The sequence below is a fragment of the Rhinolophus sinicus genome, linkage group LG01 (assembly GCF_036562045.2).
Source record: "Rhinolophus sinicus isolate RSC01 linkage group LG01, ASM3656204v1, whole genome shotgun sequence".
Lineage (NCBI taxonomy): Eukaryota > Metazoa > Chordata > Mammalia > Chiroptera > Rhinolophidae > Rhinolophus > Rhinolophus sinicus.
Genome location: NC_133751.1, coordinates 193,643,806 through 193,660,678, shown reverse-complemented (window position 1 = coordinate 193,660,678; position 16,873 = coordinate 193,643,806). Strand labels below are relative to the sequence as shown.

General features: G+C 54.7%; 1 protein-coding gene across 18 annotated transcripts in view; it reads right to left on the bottom strand.

Annotated features, from left to right (window-relative positions):
- The window catches only part of SPEG (striated muscle enriched protein kinase), a 55,711-nt gene that overhangs the window by 24,661 nt on the left and 14,177 nt on the right, over positions 1-16,873 (bottom strand). For 12 of the 18 annotated variants that reach the window (XR_012489842.1, XM_074313832.1, XM_074313783.1 and 9 more), the window contains 6 exons: positions 14,727-14,870; positions 14,113-14,295; positions 4,849-5,024; positions 4,513-4,601; positions 3,446-3,621; positions 754-1,014 (listed from right to left, as the gene is read on the bottom strand). Coding sequence is in view for 17 of the 18 variants with exons in the window: in XM_074313832.1 (XP_074169933.1) it covers positions 754-1,014; positions 3,446-3,621; positions 4,513-4,601; positions 4,849-5,024; positions 14,113-14,295; positions 14,727-14,870 (1,029 nt within the window). In the remaining variant the exon portion in view is untranslated. Of the gene's footprint in view, positions 1-753; positions 1,015-1,316; positions 2,142-3,445; positions 3,622-4,512; positions 4,602-4,848; positions 5,025-5,971; positions 7,019-14,112; positions 14,296-14,726; positions 14,871-16,873 lie in introns of those variants that run through there. The other 6 variants (XM_074313839.1, XM_074313845.1, XM_074313850.1 and 3 more) reach the window with 3 other exon arrangements.

Genomic DNA, 16,873 nt, shown 5'->3' with positions numbered 1-16,873 from the left:
TCCCCCACATCCCTTTCCCCTGCCTTTGGAATGCTCCTCTGCACCTGGGTTGCGCCCCCACTCCCTCCCAACCACCCCAACCCCAGAGCCCCTCTGCCCCAGTCTATCGCCCCACACAGAATCTTCTGGGAGAAACAAGAGCCCCTTATGCTGACCTGGTCCTTTCCCGCTTGCAAAGCCCCTCCAGTGTCACCTTAGGTGCTCATCACCATAACCTGGTGAGGCATTGTTTCCACTCTTCAAACGAGGACGGGGACCAGGTCAGAGATGTCATTAATAATAATAATGGCTGACATTTATTAGGTGGCACCCTTCGCCAGGCGCTGTGCTTTGTTCTTTACATTCATTATCTCATTAATCCTACCGATCCCCTACGAGCGAGGCATTATCATGATCCCTTTTTACAGATGAATAGTCTAAAGCTCAGAGAGATGAAGTAACCTGTCCAAAGTCACGTGGCGGGTATGCGGCAGGGCAAAAATGGGAACCCACATCCAGGTTGGTCTGCCACACTTGAGCAGACAGGACCCTAACAGGAGCGACAGCTAACACTGACACAGCGAGTCCTTGGTGCCAGATGCTGCTCCAAGTGCTGGTTTTACTGAGGCAGGTGGACTGCGCCATCTCCCACCCACCGCTCTTCCCCAGGGCGATGGAGCCTATCTTATTCTGCACCCAGCTCCTTCACCTCCAGTCCCCTCCCTCCCACTCTTGGGTACCCACGGCAGCCCTACGGCCCGAGAGGGCATTTACCTTTGGCTGTGCTGAGCTTGCAGGTGTAGACACCACTGTCGTCCTCATGCACAGAGGTGAGCAGCAGTTTGCATTTTCGGCCATCGAAATGCATCTTGCATTTGAGCAGCGCAGGCTGCAGCAGGCGGCCGCGGCTCATCCAGTCTACCTCCACGTCGGCAGGACCTGCCACCAGGCACTCAAACAGCGCCATCTCCCCGGCCCCCACGTCCACGTCCTGCAGGGGGGCCAGCACGGCCAGGGACCGGCTCTCAGGGTGTGCTGGGGGAGGCGGTCATGGGGGGCACGCATGGAGCAGAGACATATGGGGCAAGGGAAACACACACACGCACACACAGAGAGACAGACAGACACAGAGAAAGAGATGCATTTTGTTCCTTTGCAGACAGGGAAAACCCGCCCGCCTGGCTGGCCAGGGCAGCAAGGAGGTCCCCCAGGCCTGGCTTCAGGATGGCAACCCCAGCTGGGCCAGGGAGGGGGGTTTAGGGGAAGTGGACAGGGAACCTGAGGGCCAGGTAGGGGCAGAGACGGCGGCAGAAAAGAAAAAAACACAGCACAGCAGCTGGGTACAAACTGGACTTTATTTGAGCTAAGAAACAGGTATTTCCGAACATCTCCACGCCCACGACAACAGGACCTACTGCTATGCCAAGTCTGCCTGACTCCCGCATGCCCAGACAGAGCCTCCCGGCCCTGACAGCAAACGAGGGAGCCCCAAATGGACCCTAAACCTGCCACAGCCAGGACTCCGCCAGGCCTCCTCATCAGGGCAGGGGCTGGGAGCCTCTGGCTTTTGGTCTCTTTTGAAACTGTGTTGTGCCACTTCAAACCTGTTTCTGGAGTGGTCAGTGCCCTGCCTCCCATCGTGAGCTCCTTGTCAACAACAGCCTGTCCCTCTGGGTCCCTCCATCCTGGGGATGACATGCCCTGTCTCTCCCCCTCTGCCTCACCCCACACCAGCTTGGAGGCCTCCTTCCCTGACTGTCACAGACACACAGACAAACAAACGGATAGACAGACAGGGCCTACAGCAACAGTAGCTAGCACATGCACTCGCTGGGTGTTCCCCTGCAGGGAAAGCCTGGGGTGGGGGTCTTGATACCCCTGATGGCCGCCCCTTCCTGGTACTCAGTCCGTGTGGGGGCTCCTGGCCTGCCCAGCCAAATGTCCACTTGGGAAGGGAGGGTCCATAGGGGCCCATGGCTATCCCAGGATGCTGCACAGGGAAGGGAGGGGAGGGGAGGCTGGAACAGGGTCCAGGCCGGCAGGCCGGCAGGGTCTGTGGGCAGGAGGCAGTGAAACACAGCGAGGTCCGAGAGGTGCCTGAGACAGGGGCGCGGCTCGGAGGGTAGCGGGGGGAGCGCAGGCGGCCCCCTGAGCTCACTCGCCTGTGTACAGACAAAAACCTCAGTCAGCAAGCGGCAGGTTAGTGCAGCACACGCACACGCACGCACGCAGACCTGGCTAGGACCCCCCTGCACGGACAGCTGCCTCTGAATCTGCCAGGGTGGCACTGCCACATCCAGCTCCCCCAAGAGCAGCCCTGGGGTGGGGGGTGGGCAGCCAGCCAGAGGCCAGGTCTCTGGGGTTCCTGGGCAGGTAGAGGCCCTGGGCAACCAGGGAAGAGGCATTCACAGGCATCAGGAGCACCCCAAACTGGGGGATGTTGGGAGGAACCCCAAAGAGAGAGAAGCACCAAGACGTGGGTTAACACAGAGAAGCAAGGCAGAGCCAGACCCTAGAGGAGGAGCAGGCCAGGATTATGCTGCAGGGGGGTGTGGGCGGACCGAAGAATTCAGAGACTGAGGAGGTGGCAACCCCAGGAACAGGAGGCACAGGGCCGGGTAACTGAGGCAGGCAGGGCCCAGCGGAGGTGACCGTGACTGTTAGGGTCCAGGCTCCAGCAAGGGCCTGGGGGAATCTTAGAAGCTCTCAGAGTTGGCCTCTGCCAGGAAAGGAGGGATGATGGCTGAGTGTGGAGCCGAGGAGGAGTTTCCAGCTCTGAACTGCCCACAGGGAAAGGGAGGTGGAAGGAGAGGAAAAGCACCAGCTCCTAAGGGTAGCCTGGCTAGGGCTGCCCTCTGCACTGCCTGAAAGGTCCCCTGCCTTTATGCCCCGACTCCGGGACCCAGCTAGCTTGACATTTCACAGCTCTGTTCTCTCTGGCACCCCTGGGGTCCCTGTGATGCTCAAATCACCCCAAGGGCCCCTCCGAACGGGTCCAACTATCAGACTCTCCCCATCGCCACTCCACAACCACAACAGCTTCTGCACAGCAATGGGATGGGGAGGGGGCCAAAAGGCAAGAGAAAGAGAGGGAAGTGGGTGTGAGGGAGGGGCCTGGGAAGGGCAAAGTGACAAAGGCTTAGAACAGTGTGGGGAGAGGATGGCCGGAGGCAGGAAGCAAGGTCTCTGGCTGGCCATCAGGGGCAGTCGGGATTGACCATGGGGGAAGGCAATACTGTGTAGTGAGCTGAGCACTGAGCAATTTGCTGTGTGGCCTTGGGCACGTCACTTCCATTCTCTAGGTCTCAGTTTACTCAACTACAATATAAGCAGCTAAACTTGGGGACCACGAAGGCCCTTTCTGACATCCCATAAATGATATTGTGTGAAAGTTGGCAATTGGACAGGAACGCAGCCAGGACCAGGTTGGGGGGGACGGGGTTCATGGAGAATGTGAGGTACTCACCTCGGACCTCCAGGCGGGCCTCACACTGACGAGCGCCATACTCATTAACCGCTTTGCAAGTATAGAAGCCGGCATCACCCCGTTCAGCGGCCAGAATCCGCAACCGGCACAGCCCACCCTCTGCCTCCTCCGCGAAGCGCCGCTGGTCTGGGCGCACGGGCTGGCGGTTCCTCAGCCTGTCGGAGAGGCAAGAGCTCAGTCCCCAGGCCCAGGGTCCTCACCGGCACAGGCAGGGAAATGGGGGTAGAGAGCCAAGCAGGCCTCTGCTACGCCCATATCATTGGGCCCCTCCCCAGACCTGTCTCACCGACCATGGGCACCCCATGGTTAGGGTTAGGATTTACCCCTGACTCTGCCATCCCACCTCTGCCAGGAGCTTCCAGACCACCTGGTTCTCTCCTTTCTAGGAACCTAACTGAACTTAGAGTAGTGCTATGCTATTCAGCTCTTAATAGCTCTTAAATTTCCTCATGTCTTATTTTTACTTATTTATAACGAACAGATAGCTTTCCCACTTCCCAAAAGGGATATAAAGTAACTTACAATGTTAAGAAATCACATTGGGGATGAGACAATCAATTAAAAATGAAAAATAGAACCCAAACCAATAAAAACCTAAGTGAACTAATCAAAGCTCCAGGCACCTGGGACATAGTACCACAGATGGGGCCCACATTTAACTCTGGGCTCTGGAAGCTCAGAAACAAATGGCTCCATTTGGGCCCAGCAGAGGGCTGAGCACAAAGCAGGCCTCAAAACTCACCCTGTTGTCAACAGACAGGGATGGGGGTGGGTAGCCTTCTCCAGCAGTGAGATGGCTCCAGGTCGAGACCATTGGTTACCCAAACCCCTCCTCTGAGAGGGAAGCTTTGAATGAGCCCTGAACCCCAGGCGGGAGCAGGGGCAGGTTGAGAGGGGAATGGCACCACTATACCTGGGATGTGGCCTCCTGTAGATCATGGAGAAGTCCACAAAGGGCCCATTCCCTTCCACCCAGAGCCAGGCCTCACAGAGCCAAGCCTGGAGCAGAGGGAGCTGGCAGGTGGGGGTCAGTGACTGCTACTCACCAGGAGACCACTGGCTTGGGCTCCCCCTGCACTCGGATGCTCATGGTGACATCTTGGCCTTCTCTTACTGACTGGTCCATAAGTGAGACCTGAAAGGGGACCCCAATGTGTCAGGGGAGACAGTCAGCGCCCAGCTTTGACTCCTGGAGGCTGGGAAATCTGGGACAGAGGCCTCTTCCACCCCAGTCTGACTGAGGCTGGCTCTGGGTAAAAAGGGTTAATGGGGCAAAGCTCCAGGCTGTGCTGAAACCTGGTGTGGCCCCAAGAGCAAGGGGCTACATGAAGGAATAGGGTTTGCCAGGGGGCAGGGGCTGGGGCTAGCCTCAGGGGTCTGACCTTAAAGGTGGGGGGTGCCTTGGAGCCAGTGTCAGAGGAGCGGCGATTCTGGCTGGGACTGGGCTTCATGGTGGGGGTTTGGGGCCAGATCTCCCCGGGCTCTGGGAACTCCTCTGGGGGGCTCAGGTACTCTTCGTCAGAGGTGATGGGGCTGCTGAAAGGGGATGTGGACCCACCTGGAGGAGAGGCAGAAGAGAGACAGTGGCACAGAGTGAGATGCCAGGGGAGGAAGGGGGGCAGAGAGGATGAGAGAACTAGATGGATCATTCTGGGGTCAAAGACCTGATAAGGTCTGAAACTCGCAGAGCCCCGAAGCTGAGGCAGCTCCTGCAGTCCTGCCCTGCCCTAACTTCACTTCTGGGGGCTCCCCCACGCTTGCTGAGTAACCTTGCCGGGTGTTTCCTGTCCCTGAGCCCCTGAATCCTGCTCTGCCATAGAATCTCCCAACACTGACCCTGCTTATCCTCCTGTGTGGGGAAACCATAGGGAATAGTCTGGGACCAAGGATTCCGACAGCAGAGGCACCGCTGCTGGGCCTTGTGGGAGACTTGGAATTCCACTGGAGTGGGAAACCCACATTCCTGGCACAGAATCACAGGCTCCTAACGCAGGTGGTTCACATCTCTGGACCCCAGAGTGGCACAGCCAACACACCCATTTCTTGGGTGAGCTGGACTTGGTGCAGAGGAACACACATCTCAGACAAGCCCCATCCTGACCTCAGAGCCAGGGCCAATGAGGTGGCAATGTCCAGCCTGCCCTTCCCCCTCTCCCTTCTCAGCTTCCTGCCCCAGATACCCCAGGGGCACCTGTTGGCCCCAGCCCTGGAGCATGGACCCTAAAACTCTCAGGGGATGGGAAGGCAGAGTTTGAGTCATCCACATAGAAAGGTGGCTCAGCCTGGGGAAGAAAAGGGGGCACCAATACGGCTTTGGGGGAGGGGTGTCCCCAGGGCCCTGACGCCCTCCTCTGCAACTGGCCAGGGGCCCAGCCTCACTGAGCTGGCTCCTAGCCGACTGCCAAATACAGACATGAATCTTCCACAGCCCCCTGGCCCCTCCTCCCAGTTCCCCACCCCAAACTCCTGTGGCCTGGCCCCCCGCAGAGCTGCACCCCAACTCACCTCGAGACTCTGCACACGGACCCCAGCCTGTGCCTGTCCTGAAGCTCTGCCCTGGCACCAGGCCCTCCTGCTACCTGCCCACTACCCACCCCACCAGGCTCCCCAGGAAGCAGGAGCCCAGCTTGCTCTCAGCCCCACTCACTGGCTGACCCTGCTGAGGCTCTGCATGGGGACCTGGGGGAGGGGAAGGAGCCTGAGGAGGGGAAGGAGGAGGTGGGGGCTGGCCTGGTGGGGACAGGCTGGGTGGCAGGCAGGCAGCTGGCTGGGAGGCTGAGACCACAAGCAGCCTGGGCCTGGAGTGGAGGGGGAGGAGAAGGGAGGGGCAGAGCGCAGCTCGGCTGTATTTAGCCACCCTGCTCATTCCCAAGCAGCAGGATCTGCCTTTTCTCTCCTTACAGCTTCTGGACCCTGACAAGCACAGAGCCCCCTCAGTGGTGCCTCCATTCAGAGTGCTGGGGCTTTGGTCCCCAAGAGAAGAGGTGGGTAGCCTGCACTGAAGCATCTAAGACACTTACCCTGACCCATTCGTTTCCATGTGTCCACCAGGAGAGGTACTGATGGCAAATGGCCCCCGTGATGCCCCCTGCTCTGACCAAACCACCAAGATCCCCGACAAGCGCAAATACTACAGAGCCAGGCCACGCCCTCTTTCCTCTGGTGCTGAGAATCAGAGAACTGTCAGGAACTTCGGCCTCCTTCCCAGAGAAGTCCCCCTCAGTCTGAGGGGGTCCAGAATCCCACCTCTGCCTCTCCATCCTGCCATGGCAGGTTTGACCCAGCAGCCACCCCGGGACACTGGGCCTTCACCCAACACCCTTCCTACAGGCACTACCAGTTGGCAAGTGTCCCTCACCCAGTCAGCCCCACCAGGGCCAACAATCAGGATTCAGGCTGCTTCCCCCAGGAACCCCTCACAACTAGCACCCATCTGTATATGGGCTGGGGAAGGGGCTTGGAGGCAGAGCAGGAGAGTAGGGGAGCTGCTGAGAGGTTACGTGTCCTTCTGGCTCCTCCTATCACCCCTGCCCAGGGCCACATTCCCAAGCTATGACCTATGTTTCCCAGCACTGCCAGTGAAGAAGGGGGTGGGGACCAGCAGAGGAGGGGGGCCTACCATTCAGGCTGGCTGTTAGGAGGTGGGGGTGGGGAAGGAAGTCATTCAGAATGGTACTTGGTGAACATCTGCTTGGGGCTTGGCCACTAGCTGATGCTGCGAGCACAAGCATGACCCATGGAGGCGGGCGCCCCCTCCCCTCTGTGGAACCTGGTGAACTTCAGGGTCACCTCCAGGTTGGACTGCTCTAAAGCCACTCAGCCCGGGAGGGAGAGCAGAGATTAAAGCAGATGGGCAAAGTTTGCAGGGAGCCTCAGAGACTCCTGGTGGTGGCTGGGGGAACAGCACCCTGAGGGCATCCAGGGACCAGGGAACCCAGCGTTCTCAAGCCCCTCAGAGAGGGGCCTGTAAGAGCACCTAGGCAAGAGGCTCAGGCTACAGAGAAGGCAGAACTAGGCCTCTTCGAAACAAGGCCATGCCCCCACCCCTATGTACCACAAAACTGTGTGGATAAGGAGGCTGATCAGGGATCTCTGTCTCTGGGTCCCAGAGCCTCTGGGGTTCCACCAGACTTCAGTACCATCCCACTTTTCATTGGCCCCACCACCAAAACCATCTTTGTAAGAATCCCTACATCCCAGCCTTGCTCCACCCACAAGCCTAGTTCTCACTGTTGGAAACACTGTCAAACCAGCAAGGGAGTGGGGAACAGGTGTCCCCCAAACCTAAGATGCACTTAATTGCACCATGTAGGTGCTGCCCCTACACACCCCACCACCCCAAACACGCTGACAGTGTGTACATGTCTGGCCTTTCAACACTGCTCCCAGGTCAGACTCACTTGATGAAAACACTGGCATTGGGGAGTCCACAAGTGGGGGCGTCCTCCCTCCCCAGACCAGTGCATCCAGTTCAATACATGTCCCAACATTCCCTGAGGCGTTCTCACAGTGGATACTGTCACAGCCACTTTACACGAAAGGCGTCATGCAAGGCCCTGTACATCAGGGATTCTCAGAATGGTGCTTGAACCACCTACATCAGGACTACCTGGGAGCCTGTTTAGACCATAAACTCCTGGGCCTTACTCTAAACTGAAAAATTAGATTTCCTGAAAGAGAAGTCAGGAAACTGCATTTAAAAAAGCACCCAGGCGATTCTTATGCACATAAAAGTTTAGGGACCCCTGTGATCCTCATGGAAGGAGGATAACCCAAAGAGGTAGTATCACCAAGTCCCACCTCACTCAGCCACCAAACTTCAGGGCAGGGCTCAAGCTCGGGGATCTGGCTGCACAGCCCACATGCTTCCCACTGTACCACCTGGCCTCCCACCTGGCGCCAGGTCCCTAACTCTACAGCAGTGGTTCTCAAAGTTCACCGTGCCCCAGAATCACCCAGAGGGCTCCTTAAACCACAGATTGCTGGGCTCCACCCCAAACTTCTGATTCCGTAGGTCTGGGATGGGGCCAGTAATATGCATCTCTAACACGTTCCCAAGGTGATGCAACGCGCCTGGTCTGGGGACCACACTTTGAGGACCATGGCTCTGTGATCTCCTTGGGCTCCCAACCTCCGCTCTTAGGCAGATGCTCATCACCCTTTGCAGATGTGTCTCCCCCAGCTTCTGTGTGTCACCCAGGTTGTTCCAGGGGCATGGAAAGTCACAAGGGTCTCTACCCCCACTGCCACCTCACACTTAGTCCCTGCAGTCCCCCAACTGTCCAGGAGGGCCTCCAGGTGTGGCTGCAAGGGCTAAGAGCAGCCAAAGCATGGTCATACACTCAGGAGCCTTCTGGCTGTTAGGAATGACAAGCCAGAGACACAGATGGCAACTGGGGCATGGAAGGGCCACAGGAGTGCAGAGAGCAGGACATTACTTTTGGCTCAGGGAAGAAGGGGGAACTGAGGGAAGGGATGGTCCTAGAATTAAGAGTTTGGTTTAAACAAGAAAAAGCATGTCTGGCAGAGAAAACCACATGAGGAAATGTTCAGAGGCAGAGAGTACGTGCAGAAAACTGTAGTTCAACTCTCTGGTTAGGGAACTAGGTAAAGAAGAAAGCAATGGGACCTGACGATGTTAGAGCAGGTCCCTCCCGATGCCTCAGCTGCCTGCAGCCACCCTCAGACCATCTTCAGTTCCAGATGGTGGAGGCCAGCTTCAGGACTGTGGCCTTCACTCTGAAGGCAAAGGGAGCTCCTTGAGGCGTGTGGAGAAGGGAGTAGCGTGCTAGAGGTTAACAGGCTTGCGAGTGGCCGCGCCATTCACAGTCTGCTCTCCACATGGACTGTCTCAGTAAGTTCCTCCAGACGCGATTTCTTTAAATGTCTGCTGTGGTAATCCCACCACAGAAGTGAGGAAAAAGGAGGACACAGGCCCGCCTGTAGGTGGGAATTTCCATGGGTCTTGGTCATTAGTATCTCCCCTTGGAAAAGGAGAAGAATTGTGCTGAGAATGTTTTGGTTTAAAAACGGACAAGGAAGCAGAAAGAATTTCACGCAGTCAGCCTGACCTAGCTATGGAAGGTTAAGTTCTTACGTATGATTATTCAGGGCTGCTGTATATTAGATGAAGCGTTGGGGCCCACCGTAAATTAGGTCCCCATTCTTCTGATTGGCTGCGTGCAATGACCCCCATTCTGAGGTAGCAGCCCTGGGAGGACACCTGTTAGGGACAGACCTGCTTCTGGTAGGCAGAAGTGCAGAGGGTGGACAGAGTCTGGCCAAGGGACCGTGCTGCTTTTTTAGATGTTGTCCAAACCCCACCCCTATGGAGGGGATCTTGGAATGCCACATGGCCCTACCAAGGATGGAGAGTGGGGCCATGTGGCATTCCAAGATCCCCTCCATAGGCAGCCATTCCCTTCGCAAGGGAGAACTTGCTGTACCAGGGCCAAGGCCAGGAGAAGAGGGGGGCAGACAGTGGTACTATAATTTCTTTCCTTTCCTTTTATATTCAGGAACCCCCAAACCGCCTCTTTTCTGTGGTGATGGTGTGGGATCAGGAGATTTGCTAAGCCATATCCTCTGGCCAACACGTCCTTATCTAAATCTTCAGCCTCACAAAGCTTCACAAATCTTACTGAGGCAACCCAGGAGTTATAATGATCCTAGCTGTACAGAAAAAAAACATGGTGGCCAGCTAAGGGAAAGTGAAGAGGCCAAGGTCTCAGCTGGAAAATGCTCGAACCTTGGGCTCCAATATGTGCGACCTGTGCGTGAGGGGCAGACTGCAGGCGGCAGGACGGGGGGCCAGGTGCACGGAGCCTCTCGTGGTCCCCTTCCTCCTCACCAGAGCCCTTGTGGGAGAGCCAAGTGTGTGCACACAGCAGGCTCACAGCCTCGATGGAGGGGGAATCAAGAGAGAAAGGAGAGATAAACCCCAGTCTGACCCACTCGCAGAGGCATCGGCAGCCTTGCCCTCCCCACTCTGTGAGCTCATGAGCACAATTCGACCTGAACACTGAACCTCTTCCGAGTAGAGGAAAACGGAGAGAATGGTGCAGTGGTTAGGAGTGTAGACTTGGGAGACCCAGAGATAGGGCTTCAAATCACAATCCAGCCTCCCAATGACCCCTGCTCCTAGAGCTAAGCACCCCAAAAGGGGAACCACTAGCCACGGAGACTGTTTAAACATAAAACAAAATGAAATGAAAAATTCACTCTTCAGTCACACCAGCCACAGTTCAAGTGCTCAGTAGCCACATGTGACTAGTGGTTACCATATTAGACCGTGACATGTAGAATATTTCTATCATCATAGAAAGTTCTAGTAATTAGCACTACTCTAGAGCAATTTACTAAAGCTTTCCAAGTCTCAGTTTTCTCATCTGTTACATGGGCATAATAATAGAACCTATTCCACAGGGTGGAGTAAATGTGAGAACCCAATCAACACAGGGCCTGGTACATACGAAGTGCTCAGGAAACGCTAACTAGCCAAGTTATTTTCATCTGCCACCCACACTAAGTTTCTTGCTTCACAGGTGAGTATCTCTAACACCCTAAATTACCTATTGCTTATAACATTCCTAGGCAGATTACAGATGCTCAGTGAAGGTGCTAGCCTTGTGCTATCTCAGTGTCACTTTACTTGTCATGTTTTCTTCTTCCCATCTGCAAACTGGGAATAACACCACCTGTCATGTCCCTCCAAAGGATACACAGTTGACCCTGAACAGCACAGGTTTGAACTGTGAGGATCCACTTATAATACACGGATTTTTATCCCCTAATTGATCTGCGTAGTTCAAACCCATGTTGTTCAAGGGTCAACTGGTGGCTGGCAATCTGCCTATGCGGAGGACCCAGTAAGTTATATGCAAGAACAGTAGGTGCCCCTAACTTTGTTCAAGGGTCAACTACATATGGTGTGAGTGACGTAGCTCAAGTAAGGGAAGTGATGTTAAAGGGTTTGGAAAAAAGTACATGGCACTCTCCAAACACATGAGACTGTTTAGAGACATAGCACTTGGCATCCAGTTGGTACTCAATAAACGCCTGTGTGATGGATGCAGGCAGCTGCGAAATGCTTAGCTCCGGTTAAGCACACTTCTCATACACCATTCCCCCTTCCCTACCCCAATACACACACACCCTTTGGGAACTTGACGGTGGTGTCAGCAGTTATTCAGTGGGGTGGGGCCGGGGGGAGGGACCCATGGTTGCCTAGGGCTGCCAGAGCTAGTGAGGACAGACCCTGCCCCCCCCAAACCACAGGACCTGAGTAACTACATTCTCCAGTTGCCGATTCCCTGTTTCTGTGGTTCCGAACCAGGAATTAAGATCCACAGGCCCTCAAAAGCAAGCCCTGTTGGAGTGGACACCCTAAGAGGGCACCGGGCAGCCAACCCTGGTTACCAAAGGTGGGGGGTGAGGAGCAAGAAAAGGAGGTGGTTCCACAAGGCCTCTTCCCACAAGACACTACACACTCCTACCCCACCTACAGCCACAGTGCCGGACACCCTTCCCTAGCCCCAATCCCTCACTCCTTATAAACAAAGGCTTGGGACCCTGGACCTTGCCAAATGTGTATGCCACCCACTGGTTCCGCCCACTCCTGCTGCTCTCCGGGACCACTGGCCCCTGTCCAGCTTCTCTGGACCAAACAGTGCCTTGTAGGGTAAGAAAGTCTGCTTCCTCCAGGAGAGCTGAATCTGGACCCACGTGCCTGCCCCTCAAGCCTGGGGCCTGGAGCCAGCCTGACTTTCGGGCGCTGTTCTCCGGCTGCAAATCCTGGTGTAACTGACTGATGCGATGCAGCCTTTATGGGTCCCCAGGATGGAAGAGATACAGAGATGCTGTGAGAGGCTGAGGACTCAGCAGCTGTGGGCTTGGCAAGGGTGGGGAGGAGGCCCCAAGGCACAGTCTAAAGAAAGGGCAGAAAAGGAAAAGGCAGCTTCCCAAAGCTTCAGAGCCTCACGGAAACCTGAAGTCCTATGCACAACAGCACCCCTTAGTAACACTAGCAACTAACATTTGTCTGTAGCTTTATAGGTCATAAAGCTCGTTCACACATTTGCTTTCTTTCATGAGAATCGCACAATTATCTCTGGTTTACAAATGAGGAAACTATAATGCAGGGAGGAGGTTCTGGGCAAAGACAGAAATCCCAGTCAAGTGCTGACAGCTGCCTTGCCCCAAGCCTCCTTCCCAACCTTAAAAGGCTACCAAATGGCCCTGAGCCAGCATTGGGGCACCTTCCCACTCCACCCCTACCCTTCGCCAAATCTCAGTCCAATCCAGGTATTGACCAGAGTCCTGGAGCCAGGCCTGGGCCCCTTAAGAGGAGCTGGGAGTTGAGTCAAAAGCCAGATCCCAGAGGTAATGGAAGGACAGAAGCACATTATGGAGGGAGGAGTATGTTTCAGTGAGGTGGGAGGGGTGAGAAGGAAAGAGCCTAAAACCTGGGCTCCTGGGAGGGGTCTGTAAGCTAAGGAAGATGAAGACCTGCCCTTCCATAATGCCAGATAGGTGTTACCCAAAGGACCTCCTGCAGGACTGGCACTCAGGTCAGATACCACCAAGAACTCCCTAATTATGAAGGTGTTGAGGCTCTGGGAACACAGCAAGACAGGCTCTGAAATCTTGTCTCCTCCAGGGCTGAGTGAAAGAAAGGGACAGAACAGGGTGTGCTGTTCCCCCTCCTGACATGCCAACCCCTCCTGCTGACTGTCTAAATCCCCGCCCCTTTCAGGACCCTGACGTCTCTCAAGCCAGCATCCCACCACACTGGCCGGCTGTGTGACTGTGCTAGGTACATGGTTCATCTGCCCTGCACTGTCTTCCGACCAAGGTCCTCTAATCGAGGTTGATCACCCAGTGGTAATATCCTTGAGGGCTGAGTTTGCATCTTTTCTTTCTGAAATCCCCTTTCCCAGCTTCATCTCTCCCCACCCCCCACTGCCCCGGGTCAGCGCACTGTCAGGCTCAGCAACCTGAATGGGTAGACCTGGCCACATACACGGACACCAGTCCAGCCCTACCCTGAGCCTGAAAGCAACTGGGCTTAAACCCAAAGGAAATAGTCCGACACCAAGTGAGGACTTTCATAAAAATAGAAAACAAGGCAGCTTCAGCCACTACCACCTCCCAAGGGGTGCTCTCAGCTGTACCCTCTTTAGGGCTTTGGGTTCAACAGAAAGAGCAAGGGACGCACTTAAAAGCATCTCTTTTTACTGGGGTGGGGAGGTGCTGTTCTAGAGAGGAAATGACCTCAGAAAGTTCCTGATGGCTTTTAAGCCCGTTGAGCTGGAAGAGTCTTTTTCTCAGAGACTCAAGGATAATTTGCTTTCCCCACAGGACCCTGTTCAGGGAAATGCCATGAAAGGCTGGCATTTAGACAATGTCTGAAGACAAATTGCAGTGACTTTATGAATTGACCAGCTTGGTGTGTGCCTTGGGAATTTGGCCTCTGACCTAAGGACAAGGCCATTTAAAATGCTTCTACCAGAGCAGCCAACACAAGAGAACACACTGTGCACACTGGTTGAGAGCCAAGCTCTAGGCTGGGAATGGTAAAGGAGCCGAGGCCCACAGGGAACAGTCACTGTTCAGCCCACCCAGCCCCAGGGCCCAAACGTTCCTACCAGGTCTCACGGCCAGCGTGGCAGCGCAGCTGGCCTGGCCCAGCTCGTTGGTGGCAGTGGCTGTATAGTTCCCAGCATCAGCGGCCTGGGCCTCGCGGAGCAGCAGGGTGTGCCGCTCGCCCTCAGCCCGGATGAGAAGGTGGCCATCACTGCACAGCACAGACCCATCCTTCTGCCAGGACACTGCGGGGAAGCATCAGGGTGACTGAACTGCCATGGCCCACAAGGGCCCACTGGGACCAAACTCCTCCTACCCCACGCATCCCATACACAACCAAAATCCTCTCCCCAGCCTAGGGAATTTGGAGGACTCCCCTCACTCACAGAAGCCCAGGCCTGCCCTCCCCCCGCTCAGGGAATTCTGGGGAAGCTCTAACACACACACACACACACACACACACACACACACACACACACACGTCAGGCCATTCCGCCCATTCCTGCTGCTCTCCGGGACCACTGGCCCCTGTCCAGCTTCTAGAAGGCCACTGGACGCAGGGGCCTCTGGCCATGGAACAGATGACTGCTCCTCTTCCTCCATCCCTCCCTCCAAGGATTTGAAGAACTCCCCCTCCGAGTCTCAACCAGAGCTGGGCCCCAACCCCAGAGCTCACCTTGCGGCAGGGGGTTGGCGGTGATAATACACTTGAGTAGCACATCTGCCCCTGGGGCCACCACTGCATTCTGCAGGGGGATCTCAAACACGGGGGCCTCCAAGGGCTCTTCTCCGGCAGACACATAGGAGTCATCTGAAGACTCTGCCGAAAACAAGGATGACAGGTAAATGGACCTGGTCCCTGGGAATGATGCAAGGGGACAGGGTGTGATGGCAGCCCGAATCCTGGAGAGCCAAACCCAGACAGAGGGGCTCTAGAAGGCGGGAGTTGAGGAGCAAAGGTCTCTTTCCTGTATGTCCTGAGACAGAGAAGAAAGGAAGGCAAAAGGGGCGTTCTCAAGCGAGACAGGGCAGCCAAAACTCTATATTAGTATGGCTACTCCTCAACTGCAACCTCAATTAAGTGTTGGTTCTGAAGGAAGGCAGGGACTCATGCTGTGTCTTTACCCAAATCGGTCATCAGGGACAGATCAGGCCCTGAGGGGCACAGGATTTTACAAGCTTCCACATAGAGAGGGCAAGCTGATAGCAACCTGAGACTTAAGCAATAATAATGGTGTCACAGGGCAACACATAGTGTACTGTCAAATTAGTTATGCCTGACTCTGGGTGGCGGGATTTAAAGATGATGTAATACAGAATTGTACACCTGAAATCTATGTAATTTTACTAACAATTGTCACCCCAATAAATTTTTTTTCTTTTTAAATTTTATTGGGGAATATTGGGAAACAGTGTGTTTCTTCAGGGCCCATCAGCTCCAAATCATTGTCCTTCAATCTAGTTGTGGAGGGAGCAGCTCAGGTCCAAGTCCAGTTGCCATTTTCAATTTTTAGGTGCAGGGGGCGCAGCCCACCATCCCATGTGGGAATTGAACCAGCAACCTTGTTGTTGAGAGCTCGCCCTCTAACCAACTAAGCCATCTGGCCACCCCCCAATAAATTTTTTAAAAAAGAATAATAAAAGTATATGAAGAGGCAAAAAAAAAAAAAATTAGTTATGCTGCTGGATTCAAAAAAGGGAGCAGCTGGTGGGTCCTGTAGCCATCTGAGAGTCCCCTTAAAGATTAGCTTGGATTCTGTCCATTCACTAAACAGTAACACTGTACTGCACTGACTACATACAAAGCTCTGTTTGGCACCCAGAATACAACACAAAATAAGATGTGGACACTGCTTACGGGACGCTTGTACACACAGAGATCTCTCTGGGTATTTTCCAACACTGATGTTCTATAAACTAGATAAAGCAGAGTGCCAAAAGAGTAGTGAGAGTCCCAATTATGCTGTCTTCTAGCTACACAACCTTGGGCAAATTAGATAACCTCTCTGCACCTCAGTTTTGTTATCTGTACGATGGAGCTGATAAATAACACCCAACATCTTGCAGAGCTGACGTACAGATTAAATTAACACCCCTAAGGGCCCAGTTAACACAATGCCTGGGACATGGCTGCAATAATGGTGGCTAGTAGGATGATGGACAGGAGTCTAATCATTTCTAAAGGTTTTGAGGTGGCAATACTTACATGAAAAATAAAGTAATTCTGCTGAAGGAAAATACAGGATGGTGAGTGCAATGAAAGAGACACTGACAGGGTCTCCTAGAAACAGCTGGTGGGGCATCTGGCCTGGGGAAGCAGCAGGGGCTGGCAGCAAGTGAAGGATGGCTTCCTCTGCCTTGCTCCAGGAGTGGGCACCAAGTTGATGTTCAGGATGAGCAGAGTTAGGGGAAGAGGCATTCTGGCTATTGGCCATCACCCACAGGAAGATGGGGAGACAACACAGAGGCTGGCATGTGACCAGTCACCTCAGGGATGCAGAGATTCAAGGATGGGAACGAGGAACATAGACGGGGAGGCTGGGTCAGATCTTAGTGGCGAGGGATGGGTCAGGGGATGGTGCCAGGATGGGGAAGGCAGAGATGAGAGTTGGCTGGTCCAAAGCTTGCCTGTAACAGGAACCTGACAAATTATTTATTAAGACAGGCTTCCATTTCTTCCCCCACAGAGGAGTGGGCTGTGGAGGAGCTCTTTAGATCTCCACCAGTGTCCTCCATCAGTTAGGTCCTTGACCCTATAGACTAGAAGGCCACTGGACACAGGGGGCCTATGGCAGGGATCTGGGCTTGGGGGTCTTTGCTCAC